The 20,150-nt window shown below is 38.2% G+C and overlaps 1 protein-coding gene across 5 annotated transcripts in view; it reads left to right on the top strand.

Annotated features, from left to right (window-relative positions):
- Positions 1-68: 68 nt before the first annotated feature.
- The window catches only part of FAM120B (family with sequence similarity 120 member B), a 57,126-nt gene continuing 37,044 nt past the window's right edge, over positions 69-20,150 (top strand). For 2 of the 5 annotated variants that reach the window (XM_072856299.1, XM_072856295.1), the window contains exons 1-4: positions 69-89; positions 3,502-4,547; positions 7,841-8,021; positions 13,947-14,042. In XM_072856299.1, the coding sequence (XP_072712400.1) occupies positions 3,528-4,547; positions 7,841-8,021; positions 13,947-14,042 (1,297 nt within the window). In that variant the 5' untranslated portion in view covers positions 69-89; positions 3,502-3,527. Of the gene's footprint in view, positions 90-1,433; positions 1,658-2,845; positions 2,993-3,501; positions 4,548-7,840; positions 8,022-13,946; positions 14,043-20,150 lie in introns of those variants that run through there. The other 3 variants (XM_072856297.1, XM_072856296.1, XM_072856298.1) reach the window with 3 other exon arrangements.

A 20,150-nucleotide genomic window follows, 5' to 3' on the forward strand; every position in this document is an offset into this window, starting at 1 on the left:
CGACAGCCCCATCCCCTCAGGCCCGGCCGGCCCGCCCGCCGGGCGCATGCGCAGCCCCGCCCCCGCGGGAAGCGGAAGCGCAGGCTCGGGTCAGTGTCGGGGTGCTGTTAGGACGGGGCGAGCGGCCGTTTAACGGCCACGCCGCGCGGGGGGCAGTGCAAGGGGGGGGCCTTGGCGGGGGTGGGAGCGGATGGAGCCCCGGTTCTCGCTCTCAGCATGTCCCGGGTGCCGCACGGCCTCCCGAGGGAGGGGCTCGGCCCTTCCGGGGCTGGACGCAGCGGCCCTCGCACCTCGCCCGGTGCAGGCCTCGGCCCTCCCCTCAGCGGCAGGAGGTACCGCTGGCCCTTCACCTGCCTGCCTGCAGCCTCCCTCTCTCGTGCCTCTGGGACAGGCTCCGGCCCTTCAAGGCAGTGGGGGGCTGCGGGCCTGTCCGTGCACTGCTGCCCATCAGAAGTGGAGGGCTTTGCTCCTCGTCCCTTGTGCTGTGGGCCCCGGCTAGAGGGCTGTTGTGAGGGCTAGAGCCGTTATTCTGAACGTTACTGCCAACAACCTTTTGTAATGCTGTGTATTACTATGGGCATAATAAAATTTGTATCGTGGTAGTTGCTTGCTGACAAGATGAAGTTTAGTGGTATTATCAGCTGTTGCAGGGGTCATCTCTGAATTTTTGTGTCTACAAAACTGAGGGTGAAAATGTTTTTGATTATTTCAGTTTGTGAAGAAAACTTCCCCCCCCCCCCCCCCCGCAGATTCATGCACTTGATAGTAGTGCAGTTGAGATCCTACGGTAACCCGAGATCTCTATTTCATACAAGTAACATTAGAAATAAGCATCCAGCCTTAAACTGTTCATCTGTTGCACAGAATGTGCATGTTTTCCACTCTTGGGGAAACTTAGCATGACACCATAAAACATTTTAGTCCTGATTCTGCCAACTTTACTGAGGTGCCTCTGATGAAAGTACTTCTCAAGTCAGTAGATTTTACTTGTTCTCTTTTCTGCTGCTGTGATGGATTATTTCCTTAACATGACTGCTACTGTTTAGTAGTGAAACAGGATAGTTGACAGAATATAAACTCTTTATTTTTGATTACACTTTCAGTGAATGTGTTTGATAGTAATATTAAAATGCTAGTAGTGGCCAAGGTGCTTGCTTATGTGTTTGGGTGTGAACTTGCTATTGATTAAGCTAAACTAGTACTGGTAATGGAAATTTTTCTGATAATCTCTGTATCATAGACTTGCTTCAATTGTTAGGCAAGAAGAGTGCTTCAAATACAGATGTGAGGAGGTGGGAAAATGTTTCTTTCCATTTATTACAGTACAGTATAGCTAGTAAGTTGTTTACCACAGTTCTTGCTCTAGGTGTTTAGCCACTATGGACAGAATCTGTACTGAATCATAACTAAAACTTGCTTGGACGCGATGCATTTTTGCAGAAGTAAGACCTGCCATGGCATACAGTCTGTGTAGTGACCTCAGATCATTTAGTCTGACCGCATGTGTTAGTGACTGAAAGATGAAGACCTTCACACCCATTGCTAGGTCTCCATGGAAGGTAATAAAAAACGACAACCTACCAGTGCTCAAACCGTTTGGAATCAGAGGTGCAGCTTTCCTGGAAAAGCAAATGGCTGGAGTCCTAAGGGCACCCAGGTAACACTGGAAGTAGCATCATAGAGAGAGCAGTGCCCTACCTTGTATCTATGTGCAGCAATGAAGCAGATTCATACACATTTATTTCTGATTTTATAACAATGAGGTCTACTGTATGCTCTCAGGTTTATTTTGTATGTATTTAATATTGCATTATATAAGGAAGAAATTTTTTACGATGAGGGTGATGAAACATGAATGAGTTGCCCAGAGAGGTGGTGGATGCCCCATCCCTGGAAACACTCGAGGTCAGGTTGGACGGGGCTCTGAGCAACCTGATCTAGTTGAAGGTGTCCCTGCTTGTTGCAGGGGGGTTGGACTAGCTGACCTTTAAAGGTCCCCTCCAACCCAAACCATTCTATGATTAAAGAGGATGGTATTCAAAAACTGTATCTGGAGGGTATTAGATATTTAGGTTCCGAGGACTCAGGAATATCTTTAAAAGCTGTCAATTCACAATACTTTTGTGAATTCAACTTCCTTTTTTTCTTTTTCTATGCCATAAGCATGTATATTGTAATGTAACACTTCTGAGACAGTCTGTAATTGAAATGTCAGAAATCAGCAGTGTGAAAACCAGGAAAAATTGTACCTGTTTAATTAAAACATAGTTAATTTCTTCACTGTTTAACTGAGAAGGGATTTGACTTTTGAGTAGAATAAAAATAAAAACAAAACAGATTTTCTGAGAATAAAGAAGAAAACAAAGCTTGATGGAGCTTGTTACCTCAATTTTTCATTGGAAGGTCATTTAAAATAAAATGGTGCTGTGGTAGAGGAAATGCTGTAGTAGGGGAAAGAGCACATCTATCGTAGAGGCTGTGACAAACTTCTTTGCACTGAGATTTCTAGAAATAAAAATGGAGGTCATCAACAGTTTTAATTTTATCCCACAACTCACTCTCTACAGAATGTGTAAATTGGTTCATTTGGCATGCTATTAAGTTCTGCCACAGAATTCGGAGACTCTCTTCTTCAGTCTTTTGGTATTTCCTAAACTGAAAATAGGCTTATTCCATTTTTAATTATTTAATGTCTAGCTAATGTTTGCATGTGTGTCTTTTAAAATAGATTGGTTCAAAATTGCTGTGTGTGTTAGAAATCCCATTGACCATATTAACTTCACTATTAATGATGGTCAGATTTGTAGATTCACAAAATACAGGTAAACCTCTAATTCTTTAAACAGGTCTTGAAAATTATGTCTTCAAATGGCAGGATGGTAAAATGGATTGAATTTCTGATTCAAAGCAGAACTGATACTACCAAAACCATTCCAGAAGTAGAGGTATTGCAACTGGTGCCGTATCAATGGACTACTGTCTATAAACTCAGGTGGTAACTGAGCCATTTGCATAATCAAGATATAAGACTGATTTCCAAAGTTATTCAGTATTTGTCTCCACTGACTTCAATTAAAGACATTTGTATACTTTTAGTGTGAAAATCAAGCCATTAATTCCTGTGTTGTACACGGACGGCTAAGATGTTATGAAGCTTTTAATTATGTCTATACTTGTTCTTCTAGCAGCCTGTACTTTTCTATATTTTACGCTATTAATCTGAAATTTTTAAAGTCATATTTATGAAAACCTTTTGCTATTTAGAGTTTTCAGTGATATAAAGAGCAGAAGTGGAAGGCAAAGTGAATGGGCACTTACGTCCAGTTTGTTGAATGGAAGAAAACTGGTTGAAACTGTTTAAAGGCCAGGACAATGCAACAAGCTATCAGCAAAAGCAGAAAAATAACAGTTCAGTTTCCAAGCTGCTGGTTTTTTGATTGTAGAATTTCATTACGTTTCTCAGTATTGCATTTTAGAATGTCTTTATTTTTCTTCTTTCAGACTGCTGTGAGTTTCGGAGATCAGCCATGGGCATTAAAGGTCTGCAGGGATTTGTGGCAAGAGTTTGCCCTGAGGCATGCAGAACAGTAGATCTGAGGGAAATGGCAGAAAAACATCGCATTGATCATCCTGATTTCCCGCCTGTTATTGTAGTAGATGCCATGAGTTGTGTTAGATACTGGTACACACCAGAATCCTGGGTGTGTGGTGGCCAGTGGCGGGAGTACCTTGCCATTTTAGAGGATTTTATTAAAGCTTTTATGGCAGCTGGTATCAAGTTGGTGTTTTACTTTGACGGAGTGGTAGAAGAGAAAAAGAGAGATGAGTGGATCAAACGGAGGTTGCAGAATAACAAGGAAATAGCCAGAATATTTCAGTTTATCAAGACTCACAGGAAACAACCAGGGAGAGGAATGTTCGTTGTTCCTTCAGCTTTGCCTACTTTTACACGTTTTGCCCTGAAGTCGCTTGGTCAAAAAACAGTGTGCACACTGCAAGAGGCAGACTTTGAGGTGGCTGCATATGGTTTGCAACATAACTGCATAGGAATTCTCGGGCAAGATAGTGACTACCTCATCTATAATACATGCCCCTACTTTTCCATTGAGAAGCTCCGTTTGGACAGACTGGTCACTGTTATGTACTCTCGAGAAGATCTTTGCCGTGCGTTGGGTCTTAGTTTGACACACCTTCCTCTCTTTGCTTGCTTGCTTGGCAATGATGTTGTTCCAGAAAGCTTGTTGGAAGGCTTTTGGCGTAAATGTTTAGTGACCAGTCCCCACAAGAATAACAGCTACAACAGAAGAACAAACATACTTCTAGCTGTAGCAAATTACATCTCAAAAGTTCCATGCTCGTACAGCAGCCTGAAACACTTGGAAGAGATGCTACCTTTGGGATCAGACAAGACATTACTTTACAGAGGAGTGGAGTCCTATCTTTTGCCGGGGCAGCAGTCTCCATGGATTCCTCCCAATGTAACAAATTGCCAAATGTTCTCCCTTCAACAACAAACAGCCATGTGTCAAGATAAGGAAATCTTTCAGGTATGTTGGTTTTTTAAAGCTTAATGGTCACTTTATTGCTATGACTACTTAGTGGAAGTTGGTAATGAGTACACCGAACCCAATGATTTAAATTTCCTTGAGCAAAATCTTTTGTCTGTTAAGTACAGCCATGGTTAGGACTGTTACGTGCATCACGATGAGGGCAGATGCTGCACATTTAATTAAAAGTGGTTCCTCTCTTTTTGAAGTGTCAGGCAGGTCAAATAATGGGGAGCAGCTCCTGTATAGGCCTGTAGCTGGGTGTAGAGATGCACTTCCCATGTATTGCACAATGTAATGACTTGCTTTTTGCTTTGAGAACCCACAGGTCAGCTGCAGCTGGTTAGTGGTCTGCTTGGCTGTGCCTGGCACATGCAGTCAAGGTATCAAAGGGAGCTGTGCTAAGAATGCAGAAGTTGAAGTTGCTCTTGTGGAGATGAGGAAACTTCCTATAAATCTGTATTTTGTTATCTTTGGATCAGGTTAATTATATCCTTCAGATTCATTGTCTCTGAAGGAACCAAAAGCACTTCGAGTGGCTTGTTAATCCTTAAAGGGCAGGGCTACGCTAGCAAGCTTCACTTATGGCTTCCCACATGGGCAGAGATATGCCAGTGCTGGGGTGAGATACAGTACTGTTGGATTGGGTCACTCTGAGAGATTGGATATATGAGCTGGGGTAGCCTACCTGGCTAATAGAAAACTGAGCTACCTTGCATCAGAGTTTATGCAATAGTAGTAAGTCTAAAGTACAATTCTGTAAATTCATGGCAATTAAGATAACATATTGAGATTTGATAAAAAAATTTATATGAGGTAGTGTATTTTAGACTCTATATTAGCCATCTGTTACTCCCTATTTTGTTAGGTACCTATGGACTTCAAATAGAGAGTCTTTTTTTTTTGTCTATCTCTTACTTGCCTTGAGCATTTTCTTTAAAACTATTTTTCTGTTTTCTCATATTGCTCTAAAGTAATCCTATAATTTACATTTTCCTTTTCTAAAAAGACTTGAAAATATTTAAAAACTACATTGTAACCTATACAATGCTAATTTCACCTAAACTGCAGATATATTTGGGTTTTTTAATTAACCACACATAGATACAATACATGTCACTTTTGACTGTAGTAGTTAAATAGAAGATGTTATTTAAAAAAAACAACCACCCTACATCCTAATAAAGTGTTGAAAAATATTGTTTATGCTTGAAGTGCAAGGAAAAATTAGCCAGGATGTAATTATCTAGGTTGGATTATGGCCAGGACAATAGTGGTAATATCCTTGCTCCTTAAGAGAATGTACCATGCAGTCTTTCTGACAAGTGGTCATTATTTCTTGGCTAGATCTTTCATTTGAAGGGTTGCAGTTCTCTAGTGTCATGCTGAGCTACTGCTGTAATAAAATAATAATGTTTAGAAACTCCATTGAAGAATGCCTCACTGTTGCTGCATAAATCCTATGTTAAGCCAGTCCCTGGGCCAAGGAAATTACAGTCAAAGTTCTAGACACGCTAACTCGTCTTTTGTTTTAATTACAGGTGTTTAAATATTTGTATATGTAATGCATGTGCTTTGCTTCATATTTTGAAACCCATGTGTAGTTCTGCTTACCTTGCATATAATCTGAACTGCACGTAAATGACATACAGCTCAGTTCCAACCTTGAGGACATAGCCTCATGTTGCCACTTCTCTCAGAGAAGAGCATGACTTTCTAGCTGACAGTAGGTATAAATCAGAAATATTTTTCAAGATACAGCATTGAATACAGCAATACTTTTGAAATCAGCTTGTATTTTTTTCAGTACATAAGGATGTGTAGATTATTGGCAAATTGTAAGAAACTAGTATTTTCAAATTATCTCATATCTGTGACAGTGGTTTGTATGAAATAGTTCAATGCTTCATTCAAATCACGCTAGGAAATACTTAACTCTTTGTTTTTGTTTTATACAAAAGTAGATTTGGGGGATTACATTGTTTACATATATTAAGAATACTGAAGTATTTCTTCCAGAGCAACCATTAATTTATTGCTATAAGAAAATGCTCTGTTGATTGGCATTGTACACAGAAGCCTATCATTGATTTTATCCTCATGTGAGAATTTATTCTGAGAGTATGACATTTCAGTAGAATTAGATTTGATCAGTAATGACCGAGTGATTGATTGCAGCTTTGACCTGCTGAGTTCCCAGGCTTGCAGATACTGCAGTTCTGCAGAAATGGTGAATTAGGCTCTGGCCAGTGGTCTGGTAATTCCCAGTGAAAGAGGCTGAGGTAACTGCATGGATGGCACAACCCAAATAATACAGATGGCGTGACACATGCAGGGAATGCAGAGCAGAGAAACTTCAGTGCCTTTTCACCATACGGCATGGGTCCAGGAGAATTTATTAGTGGCACACCATGGAAATAATTGGCTTCGCTCAGCTGTTTGAACACCCCCGTAGTTTTGGTCTGGGGTTGTGAAGTAGAAAGTCTGTCTGGGTCAGCGCTTGGCCAGTCCAGGTTACAGTTGTTACTGAAATTCTGAGCTGCCTGAGAGCAGCTTTGTTGCTTCTGCATCTAAGCAGCTCCAGACCAGCAGTCCCTGTTGGTACTGAGGCTGCTTGTAGCCAGCTGCTGTAGCCAGATGTATCTGCATCCAGTGTGTGGTTAAGATGCAGCCTGAGTGATGCTGTGATTCTGCTTTTCAGCAACAGCCTGCAGACCTGGTTTTCCTCGCCAGAGTAGATTGTATTTCTTTTCTTGGGGAAGAGCTATTGCAAAGTAGAAGTGTGGTGAAGTTAAGTATTTTAATTTCACCGCAATGTAAACTACACAAAGTCAGCTCAGGAAAGGAATGGAGCTGTCTTATGTAGTTCATCTTGCAATAAAATTAAAAGTTTGGGTTTTGTCATGCCTTCACTCACTATTTAAAGATGGAAGATACATTTTCAGGTGACTAAAGGAGGGCAGCTCGTTTTTCTATGTCTGAATTCAGAATTCATTTTAAGAATAATTACTCTGTAAAACACTGTCATTAAAAACCCCAAGTTTTAAGAATTCAAGGAGGGGCTAAGAAAGGCAATGATGGGTTTCCTGGGGATTCCTGTCCACAAAAAGATAGATGTCTGAAAATATACTATCCTGGTGTTATTTGGAAAAGCACTTGTTCCTTCCCTGGCCATTCCCTCCATTTCCACTGATAGAGAAAGTACTATTTCCTCGAACAGTGAATACATTTTGTTACTTTTTGATCCTTCTTAATTTTGGAGATAATGCCTTCTTCCTTCTTTGAACAAACAGTTAGCTAAAGAACAGCATATCCAATCTGAAAATTATACAATCTTCAATATCCTGAGTAATGGAGAGATTGAGTGCAGCAACTCTTTGGAAGATGAATGTGATACAGAGATTCCTGGACAGGCACTTATCTACCGCCCTGCTCGTCAGCATATTTATTCTGTCTTGTTGGAATCTGGAAAAGGTAAGGATTAAACTACTTACACCATTATTCAAGTATACTTTCAATTTTGAAATATGAAATCTTGAATTCATTCTTTCAGTGGCTACATCATGGCATTTAGGATAAAAACTGTGGGCAGCTGAAGTGTACTTCTTAAGGAATCAAGAGAAGATGTGACAATGAAATTGCAGTTTTTCTACATGCTGTTCAATTTCAGTGTTTTTAAAGAGATTTTTAAAAATTGAGGTTTTTTTCCTTGTTAAATGGGAAGCTGTGAAAGTTGTTAATGATCAAAAGATTGAGCAAAACAATGACACTTATAAGATTGTAAAAGTTTGAGAGGATATGAAACCTTATGTTGCTTTGATAAGTGTAGCTTTAAGAACAGTGGATAGTCAAATATACTTACTGTAGTAATACAAATGCAAGTAGTCATGCCAGTCATTATTAGTTCTTTCATCGAAGTGGAAGAAAATATGATTTCTTTATCCAGTGGTATGAACAGATTCTGTAGCAAGTATATATATCTGTGCTTCCATTCTTCTGCTTTAAGACAAAATTCTTTATTCACATCCTTGGACAAATTTTATGTCCTTAAGACTTCTATTAGTTAAATGTTATCTTTACAGTGTCTTTCAGGCAGCGAGTTGAAGATTAAAAATGTACTGAACTTTTATTCTTTTTAATATGTTGATTTCTCCTTGGTAATCGCTTTACATTTTATTGATGAAAATGCACTGCCATCAGAACTAATATTCAAACTATGTGCTTAGAAAGGCACAGAAAGGTAATTAAGTACCCGACTTCCTTCAGCAACTAGAGGTTGAAGTTGCGCCATAATAGGGGAAAAAAAAAAGGAAAAACTGAATCAGAGTTTACATAGTCATTTGGAGAGAGTAGCAAAAATCTCAGCAGTAGTCATGCACATCTGTCATTTTTCATTTTTCGGCCTACTGCCTCTAAATTTTGTAGACAATTATAACTTGGTTGGGTTTTGTTTATTCCTCTAAGCAGCAGGATATTCATTGATGTTTTCAGAAACACCCAGACCAAAACTTCTCATTAACAATTGTTGCTGTGAGATGGCAGGGTAGTAGGCAGATTTGCATTTGTGTTACAGTGTTTGTAGTACTCAGATGAAGATGATTAGAATTGAAATACAAAAACATTAATTTAGAATCTTATTGAAAATTAAATTTGAACGTGAAAGAGGTCTTCTTTTAGGAAAGTGATTTTAGAATAAAACCACAGATAACATGTATAATTTGTTCTCAGTTCATGCTTCAAATTCCAGAGATAATTTTCTAAAGTAAATCATAGTGCACCATCAATCCTTAATCCTTCCAGAAAGGTAGGTAGAGTGTGTCTCCATGGGCACCCCTATTAAATCTGCATTTTTAGTGCATGTTATGTACCTCTAACTGCTTTAACCATGTCACTTCCTAGTAGTTCATGGGTTGTTTTTTTATTCCAGTGTATAGTTGCTTCTAAGTCAAGAGTGTAGATCATTAATCAGAGTCTGTATGGGAATTCATAAGTAAATGTCAGCATTATTTTTTATGAATTTGCTGCTAGACCTACAAGGAAGTTTTGTTCTTTGCAAAGTAGAATCCTTTGACAGTTTCCCTCAGATGAGGTCAAGTTGACTGTTTTTTTGTAATTCGATGAGGGGTAGGATGGGAAGAAGTAACCTACACTGTATGTAGGTTGTAGTATAATGTAGAATTACTCTGGATTAGCATTAAAAAGGAGCTTATTGGAAGGAGTCAACCAATTAAATTGTCCATGTGGAGTCTGCTGCCATTCTGATACAGTTGCTGGTGTAGCTCATTTGAAGCTAACTTGGCTAACTCTACACAACGTTCCAGTGGAGTTTGCAGTGGAGATGTATATGTTAATGATCCTCCTTTTTATTCCTTAAAATCCCTCAATTACAAGATTCCTGTGTTGGAAACTGACCTCTTTGCAGTTTGCTAATCTGCTTATTTACTGTTAAATAGGGATAGCTAAGCAGCCAACATTTAGTAAAAACAGTGGTTACAGTTTTAATAAGAACAGGTTAAAAATAAAGTAAACTGTTTCCTCTACCCTGAAACAAGAAACTTAGTTTTGAATGTCTAGGTTGAGATTTCCAAGGGTGCCTAAGACACCCAGGAATCCATAGGAGCTGGATGTTGTCATATCCTTTGAAATCACCTGCCTAGACTATGCCACTTTGCCTGAAGCCATAGTGTGATAAGTGTTTCTTTTGCTGCCAGTGCCAGTTTAAGTAATTCTCTTGCACAGCCACTCATTTCAGTCCCTGTGCAACCTTTCAGTTGTGCTGGTGCAGTTGTTTGTGCAGCTGCGTGGTGACCTAGTTTGAGAAACTGAAAATAGCCTTTCTCTCTCTTCCCTCCCTTTCCCACAGTCAGGTAACTAACCTGGTTCTTGGTTTCCCCATCTGAAAGTGTGTAGCGACAAACAGCTGTGAGGGAACAGCCCGAGGGAATGGCAGGGAGTGGGAATGGGCAAATCAGTGGTCGCCTGTAAAAGTTAGCAGTGCTGCTGAAAGAATTGCTCAGGTAGCTATCTATGCCTTTGGTATAGTTTGGTATATGGTAAGCGTGTGTGTTCCTTTACTCATGGAAATGTTGCTAGAATCACAGCCTTATTTTTGACCCTACAAAAATAAATAGGGGGTTGATGGTGATCCAGATAACATGGCATTTATTTCCTGTGATTTTAAAAGTATCTTTATAGTTAATTGAGCTATTTCTGATCATTACATGGAATATTGCATATAGTGATATACAAATTGCCAACTTTTAGCATCTTTCCTAGGAAAACAGTACTATTGGAAAAAATTCAAGAAGGAGGGGAAAGTAACAGTAAATAATGCGCCTTGATAGGCCAGACAAGCTCTTTCTTTTGTGTGTGAAGATTCCAGAACAAAGCTGGCAGGTTTTGGCAGTAGTGCAGTCCATGGAAATACCTGCACCTGCATGACTGTTGCGAATTAGGAGGTTATGTAATGTAGCCTAAGCCTGTGGCCAGCTCCTGGAAGTCCTGGCATCACTCCCAGTTCTAACATTAGCAGGCCAGACTGACCCTCACTTTGACACTGTCAAAAACAGTCCATTAGCAGAATTTTTGCCAGTTATCACCAGTGACCACTCAGGAGGGCTGGCATTGTTGCAGGTGTAGAGCAGCACACATAACAGCGTTTCCAACTGTCTCGTGTTTTGCACATAGTTGATATTTTCCTTAGGCTTCCTAAGCAGTGCTTCCACAGGCCGTTCAGAATCTATTTAAACAAAGGAACTGCTATTTTGTACATTGTGGGGAAAAAGGTTTGAAAAATCAGTTTTTTTCCAGAGATATTTCCATGCAGGGAGGGCTGGCATTTAGTAATCATGTCTCCATTTTGTTCTTGGTGTGTTAATGTGTTGTCAGTTTGCAGGACCTTGCTTTCAGCTATATTTATTTGGCTACTTATGTGAACAGTAATGTACTTTTATTACTAATGGACTATAATAGTGAAGAGCACTCAGATGATGTGGTGCTACGTCCTGTACCAACATTCACATACATTAAAAGAACAAAACTAGAGATTTCCTATTGCTGTAATTCTCTTATTACTGTTCTGGAGCTCAATCAGTGATGTAAAAATAGTATTTCACTGGCATTTGGAATCGAGAGACATTTTGATAAGTTGTTCTGTGAGTTGTGGAACTCAGAGTGACTGTCCCCGCCAGCTTCCCCTCGGCAAAGCTTTTATATTTCCATGCTCCTTCCTAACATCCTCTTAACTTCTCCCCATGTCCTTGACAACTCCCTCCTGCAATATATGGTGTTCTCAAGTATATTGCCTCCTGCTCTCTCCAAATTCCATCTACCTTTTTATTCAGCTCTAGTTCTTCCATAGTTACTTGTGTCTTGATTTGCCATCGAGTGCGTTCAGATACAACAGGTAACTTATTAATTATAATTAATTATAATTATAAGAATTAATTATAAGACAGATGTCCTAATTGTATTAGGCTTGCTTCCTTAAGAAGCCAGGCTGAAATATGGGAGGCTGAGTGAGCTGAATAGATTGAATAAAGCAGAGTAATTTACATAATAAATCTTTAAACAGAATGTTAAAACATCAGAGTGTTTCTGAAAGTGACTTTGGGATATTAAATTGGAGGGTTTAGTTCACGAAATAGCATTATCATAGGCAATGATTTATAATCAAGATGTGGGACTACTCAGCTACTGGAATGTGCAGTTTAAGGCTTTTTTTCCCCCCAGTGTAGGCATTTTTCATTTTATTCTTAATGTCATCAGTTTTTGAACAGTGAAGCATGGCAAGCCAGGTGTAATGCCATCCCTCATAGTCCAGCTGTTGGTTCTTCAGTCCCTCACCTTTATTGGGAGTTTGTGCTGCAGGTCCATGGGTAAGGAAGAAAGGAGAAGCAGGGCTGTAAAACAGATTTTGTCATGTTCTTTTCCCTCTCTCTTATCCCTGACACTAGAACTCCATCTGAGGAATTTCTGCCCTTGCACCATAGCACACTACTTGTTCATTCATGCTAACAGTCGTTTGCAGCATTGAGCTATGAATGAGATCAGGAAATTAATGTGACCAAACTTTTTGGGGTGGTGGAGGGAAGGGAGGGAGAGTGTTGGAGAGATTTGTTTGGTTTATCTCTCACCTAGAGATTTAAGCTAGGTGAAGTTTTTGATTAGGGTTCATAATGTGGCATCAGAAATACTTGTGCAGTAAAGTGCAGGGTGATTGGAATTGATTATAAAAAGCAGGAATTTTTAAAGAACAGTGGCTTCAGCACTGGGTGAGAGCTGGAAGGAATGAGATGCAATTCTGTGAATCTGGAAAGGGGCAAGGGAAGGAAAAAAAAACCCCAACTTTGAGATTTGCTTGGAAAAGATTTGAAAACACTATTCTAAGTGCCCAGGACTAGCTAAATCTGTTTACTTCATACTGTTTACCAGACTACAGAGAGTGGAAATTTAGGGCACTATGACATGGTTACCATAAACAAAATCTGGACAGAATGCAGAAGCACCATTTATAACAACAGTAATGACTCTAGTTTTTTTTTTAATAGAGACTTGCATTGGAATAATTATAAGCTGACTATTGGAAATTGGATAGACTGCATTTCAAAAATTCTTAGATGCTCGAGTTTTTTCTGAGGATATTTAATTTTTTTGTTTGTTTTTTTTAAAGCATCAAGTAGTTAGATGCACAACTCAAGTAGTGAAATTTTTAATTTAGGAGGCACCCTACTCTTTACTGGGGGGCAGGGCAGAGTAGGGGTTAGGGGGTAGGAAGCCACTTGAGCTATTATGCATAAACAATCCCTTTATACTAGATAAAAGGTCTGGAACAATGGGCTGTAAAAGCCTGCATCTGACAGTGGGATGACTCCATTGCTGTCAGCTTTCAAATAGCCATCAAGGCCTCCTTATAAAGATTTTGTCTCAAACCCTGACACAGGAAATGTCAGGGCAAGTTGGGAGGAGAATCATATTAAGGACTGCCTGCATATGTGGTAGTGTGACAGCCCTGAGACTGAGGTAGCTCATGCAGGTCCCTAAGCTCTGCCAGATGCCTCCACAGCTTCCTGAACTGCCTTGGAATGGGAAGGCCTAAAATTGGCTGAAAGTCATTTTAGAATGCTTTCCACAGACGCTTGTACTTACATTTTTGGCTGCAGTTCCCAACTCGAAACTCATGTTTATAGTACATAATTCAAACTCTCCTCATTTGTTCTGATGATTTGTCATAAAGATACTAAAACTAATTTCTCTTGGTTTGTTTTTAAAGAAGCTGAGCAAACAAGTCATTATGAAGTGCTTTCTATTACTTTAGAATCCTGATCACCACTGCTTCCAACTTTTGCACTAGTGTCAATACTTGCATTTGACTTACTGATCCAATTCTGTCTTTTTTAGGTGGAGCCTATCCTTTGGTAAAAGAGTGGTTTGTCTATTTTGGAAATCCTCTCCAGCAGCCGGAGCTGATACAACCTGTACAACCTTCTATGCCAGGTAGAATAAAAATGTGTTTAAATCTGAACTGAAATAATGACATCACTAAAATCAGGTTAGACAATCCATCATCACATTTGATATGGAATCCAAAATGACTGTGGAGAACAAGGAGCTAAAGTAGAAATGTGGCATGCCTGTAATTGCTTTTAATTACCTTGTATAATGATAATAGGATTCAGCTTTGAGCTACATGTTATTACTATGTCTTGTTAAACCCAGTGCTAATTCAAACATCAGTTCTAAAATGCAAACAATTTCTTAGAGGTTCTAAATACTGCTCTGAGGCCAGGATAAGTGGTGTGTAGGGCCATATTAAAATTCTTCTATTAAGCTGTTTGAGAGTGTGTTTTAACGAGACTGGTAGAGAACATAAAAAACTGCCATTTTTAGATCACCTGTGACAACCCAAAAAGAGAATCCAGCTTTTAATAAAAAATAATTAGGCTATCTGTTTCTGTGAAGCTCTTTCTACTGTCTTAAGCATCAAGTGTTTTGTGTGTTCTTATCTTCTTTCCTTTGGTAAAGGAACACATTCATGAACACTCTTAGTGATATTAGTGTTATGAGGAGTGTGTTACATTTATGAGGAGGTATCATATACTTTAGTGAAAAAATTGGGCACTGTATATGTCACTCAGCTCTTTATCGCTAAATTGTATCATGCAATACAAGTCTAGGATAGGAAGTAAACAGTACTGTACCAATTTTGTTATTTCAGAGGGAAAATTGTTCTAATTGTTCATTTGTCCATGCTATTGTAGTTATAACCCCTCTATCTCTCGTTTCACAGAGCTTGCTCGCTCTGTCTAGTCATCTGCTATCATCAGGAGCTCAGAGGTTTTTTTAGACTTTCATATGAAATGAGTTAGTTCCACTGATATACAATACCATTGATATCTTGTTAAGAAAAATTATTATCTACTCGACTTTTTGAGAGTAATTACCAGTGCTTCTTCCCTCAGTACCCAGAGCTTTCTGTAGCAGTCCTTGTTCTGATCTGGTCTAAATCCAGATTCAGAAATTGAAATGCATGCACTTTTTTTTTTTTTTTCTTTTTTTTGTTAGGGATTGCTTTAGAACCTACTTGGTTTTAATTTGCTAGGGTTATAGTAAATTTTCTTTTAAGGTATGCTAAGATTGTACATTTATTTTCATATTTGAAACTCGTATATTTAATGAGCGTCTTCAAATTAAAGGATGAAGGAGAAACAGTTGCTCTTTAGATATCAGTCTTTTCAAAATCATTTTGAAAGGAACTGTTTGGAAAGAAATGAGTTACATAGACAAAGTACAACAAGGTTTCATTTGATATACAGTACTTTCACTGTCCAGTACCCCGATACAATATTAGGAGAGTGATTATGTAATTGACTTGATGATAGCATGAAATTGCTGTGAAATTTTCCAAATGGATATGAATATGCAGGGTAAAAATTGATCAGTCTGTCCTGTACAACTGTTTTATTTTGGCATACAATGGTTTGGGAACATGCATTTGTAAAACAAGCAAACAAAACTCAACAAAGTGTAAACCATAGCTATGTAGTTACATTTCAGTTTGCTTGGCAAATATACTGTATTTATTGTTGTGAAATTTTCCTTCCCCGATAATATAGTACCTTCCTCCCTTTCTGGAGAGGAATCCACTTAATCTCATGCACTCTGGTTCTACTGCTCTGCAAACATGCTACACATAAAACCCACCTTCATGTTGACAATAAACAGGATTTAAAATCACTGTGTGTGTTTGTTTATAGCAACCACATAAGAGGAGTTTATAAAAACAGCATCTTCTCAGACATAATCTTTACTAACTCAGAAATGAAAGGCTGTTCAAGCAGACTATTAGAAAAGGGGAGGAGGACTTCTGGTGTTTATTTTTAGTGCTCTGTTGTCATTCCTTCAGCGAACAAATATTTTTCTAAAATTTTTGCAGTCCATATTTGTATGCCTTACATTCGCTCATGCATCTTTTATTTTCCACAGCATGACTTTCTAATTCACCAAATAAGGTTCTCAACAGCGCATCACATTTTTCAGACAGGGGTCATATTTAGAGCTAAATTTAAAGAAGTTGTTATAGGAAGTTAGAGTTCAAAGCTGTCAATCAAGATCAGGTTACTCAAAAAGAGAAGAAACCTTACCAGAAACTATTTGAAAAATCACAGGTGCAATTAATCTGGGAAGGTTCTTTGTTTTATCTCTTTTGGAAAAAATTATAACCTCATCATTACAACTACTTTAGAATTGTACTGAGAATATATGGGAAATCCTGACTCTATTGAATTTGATTTAGATTAAAAAGTCTGAAGAAAGAATATTTGATATGAACTTTGAACTGTAACGTGCATGACCATAAATATTTTAAATTTTTCATTGATCTTAAAAAAAAAAAAGCAGAATTCCCACTGATTTTTTATGTGTGTATAAAACAGCAGAACAGTCTTGCATCTGAAGAGCTTGCAAGTGATAGAGTGAATGTTACCTTTTTTTTTCAAATGAAATATCAAATCCTAAAGGCTGTAAGATGATAGCTTAAAATATATTTAAAATATAGTGTGTATTATGTATATGTATTTTTCTTGAGAGACAGTATTCTGAATTCGCATCTGCGCTTGCTCGCATTCTCTGTCTCTCTTTCTCCCTTCTGGAGTGTTTCCTTTCAGCTGAATGAATGTGATCATGATGTTTCCCACGCATTGACAGAGCAGCACTTAAATTGATAAAAAATGTCTCTGAGAAATGAATTTTTTTAGAAGATCTGTGATCCAAGAAAATACTGTTTAACATCCGTATCTTGTGAGCATAGCTGATCTATTTGATATGTGTGCAGTTTATATGGAACAGGGGAAGTTTTAAAGTCTTTACTGGAAATGTATGGATTCTGCTTTTCATTTTATTTCTGAAAATATGTAGGATATTGTAGCTTCATACCACAAGAGTTTGGATGTACTTTCAGTATTCTAATCATTGCATCTTACAGGAATATGTCATGAATACGCTTATATTCAAAATGCTGTGTCTGGAATGCTTCTTTAATGGTCAGATTTAATCGGCATTTGGGTTTATGGTATCTTTAAAATTGGCCACAGTTGTTGACAAGTTAATGTTGAGTGTTCCTAGCAAGTACATTTTTATAAACTTATTTTTATTGCTCAGTATTTACATGAGCATGTAAAATGATGAAGTGGTAAAGTTCTATTACTGGTGTTATAAAATGAAATTTCAATACTCATTACTTCAAATATACATGAACAGTTAATATTATATGTTTATATCTATATACACAATGATGACATGTTTTAAGTTGGTATGAATGTGAGGATCACCTTTGTATAAGCCTTGAGTTCAAGGATATCTTAGTATTAATGCTTTCCACAACTTTTGCAAGCATTGCATATTCGTAAGTCAGTTATTGAAGTTCAAACAAATGAAATAAATATTTATGTATTCCCTTGAAGTGCTCTTGTTTATCACAATGCTTTCTATATGACAGTGTCTTTAAATGTGTGAGTGAAAAGGAAAAAAGAAAAAAAAAATTGATCAATGCTTTTTCTCTTAACTTGTTGGTTGTCCATTTTTGTGCTTAGGTAAGTAGTACCTCTTGACCTCCATGGAGGTCTTTGTGATGCTCTTGGAGTTCCCAAGGACTACAGTTTACATAGTACTGAATATGGTTTTCACACAGTTTTGTGCATGCTGAGGATAACCATCAGCATATGCAGCGTTTGAGTATCTCTCTGTAATTCATAGGAATTTGTGGTTCCTACAACCCCAGTAGGATAGATAATTTTCTCATGACTAATCTTCACAGTAAAGATGTATCAATTATATATATCTGTTTTGTTCTGTTTCCCTTTTGTTACTCAGGTTTGGGGTTTTTTAAGGTTAATTTAGTGAACACTTAGATGTGTTCAGAAAGTAAAATATTTCTCCTCCCTGTCCAAGTAAATTTCTCTCTTTCAGGAATGTTTTCTAATTGCTGTAAAGTATGTAATGAGGATGTAACTAGAGCAGAGAACAGTTTTGGGGGTCTACTTGTTGTGGTTTAACCCCAGCCAGCAACTGAGCACCACCCAGGTGCTCGCTCACTCCCCCCCGGCGGGATGGGGGAGAGAATCAGAAGAGTAAAAGTGAGAAAACTCCTGGGTTGAGATAAAGACAGTTTAATAGGTAAAGCAAAAGCCGTGCACGCAACCAAAGCAAAACAAGGAGTTAATTCACTACTTCCCATGGGAAGGCAGGGGTTCAGCCATCTCCAGGAAAGCAGGGCTCTTGTAACGGTTACTTGGGAAGACAAACGCCATCACTCCGAACGTCCCCCCCTTCCTTCTTCTTGCCCCAGTTTATATACTGAGCATGACATCATATGGTATGGAATAGCCCTTTGGTCAGTTTGGATCAACTATCCTGGCTGTGTCCCCTCCCAGCTTCTTCTGCACCTGGCACAGCATGGGAAGCTGAAAAGTCCTTGACTAGTGCAGCAACAACTAAAACATCTCTGTATTATCAACACTGTTTTCAGCACAATCCAAAACATAGCCCCACACCAGCCACTATAAAGAAAATTAACTCTATCTCAGCTGAAACCAGGACACTACTGTATGTAAATCTTAGGTCTGTTGTTGACTGTACGCATGATGGGAGAGTCATTAAACTTCAGTGTATTTGTTTCTTTGTTTTGCTTGTCTTTCATTTAAGAGTTAATATAATGGATTGCTCTTAGGTATTACATGGAATTGAATTACTTGTAGAAGAGATCCTTTCAGAAAAATAATGCTTTTTGTTGTTATGTTCTAAAAGGAGATAGCGTCAAATTTTCTTTCCCAGAGTAAATAACTCATAATTCATCAGTACCTCTTTTTCCCAGGCGCAAGTAGATGTTGTTTCTGAAAGTATAAGAAACTGTTTATGGAAGAGATGTCTTGAATTTTTTGTTGAGCTCTCTCAATATAGATACATAATCTTGATTATTGATGTAGTTCATGGTTTTACTCTGAAGAAAGAAGGATTTCTATTATTAGGTATACCTCTGGATGCAATTAATTTAAAAAAACTATACAGATGGGAAGAGTACTTCCCTTTAATGGGTTCTTGGTGTATCTTTTCATGTGCAGCTGATTGAGAACCTTCTGGAAAACAAAAACTGTCGAAACTATTTGAGTTTACCCATGTAAAAATTGTCTCACACATTAAAGTTGCTCAGCCTTGGTAGGAAAAGTTGGCTTTGTTTTTTTTTTTTTATGCATGTTATCTTTGCTTTTCTTCCTGGAAGTCAGTCTCTGCTGTTCTTTTGTTTCCTTAGGGCAGCAATTACCAGTATCAAAACCAGTAATCTGAGTCTTACTGTGCTGCCTGTACTGGCCCACTCACTGCCAGTATTTGTCTTATCACTAACCTGCATTTCCAACTCCAATCAAGCAACTGGTATTTTTTCTTAATATATATATTTCCCTACAGATTGTATGATGGTAGTTCTTTACATGGTTAAAACTTTTGACAGGAGAGTTAGTCTTAAAAATAGTAAAAGAAACATCCATCAGGGAGACTAAGAAAGAAAATACTAACTTCTCTTCTAGTTTCCCCCTCTCCAAATAATTAGTACCATTTGGTTAATGGGCTTTCTTGGTTAAATAAACATCATCTATGTAGATTTCAGCACATTGTCACTTTAACCATTTATTATCACCAAGTGTTCCTAACTGGACTACAGCTGCTGCATGTCACACAAAAGAGAAAAGTTGTTACCAAATGTAGCTTAATTAGTCCACATTTAAAATTCACACCTCTTTTTATTTAACTACAGAAGCAGCAGTACTTTATGGGACGATTCTGTCTTTAATTGGAATTCTTAGGCATAACCAGTTAGCTGTTCTGTTATTTCACGTGCCTTAGTGTTTATTTTGATAATGGACTAAATGTAATTTAAATGGGGAGCAAATTTTAAATTAGTTCACACATGTCACAAGTTGGGAGATGGCATCATGGGGTAAATATTAAGGATTTAGAGACCAGGGTTAATCATACTATAGAAAGTGTGGAAAGATACATTATACATAACTGATGACAGTTCTTTTGTGTGTGTTTGCAACAGCGTTTCATACA

This window comes from Ciconia boyciana, chromosome 3 (genome assembly GCF_034638445.1).
Source record: "Ciconia boyciana chromosome 3, ASM3463844v1, whole genome shotgun sequence".
Taxonomy (NCBI): domain Eukaryota; kingdom Metazoa; phylum Chordata; class Aves; order Ciconiiformes; family Ciconiidae; genus Ciconia; species Ciconia boyciana.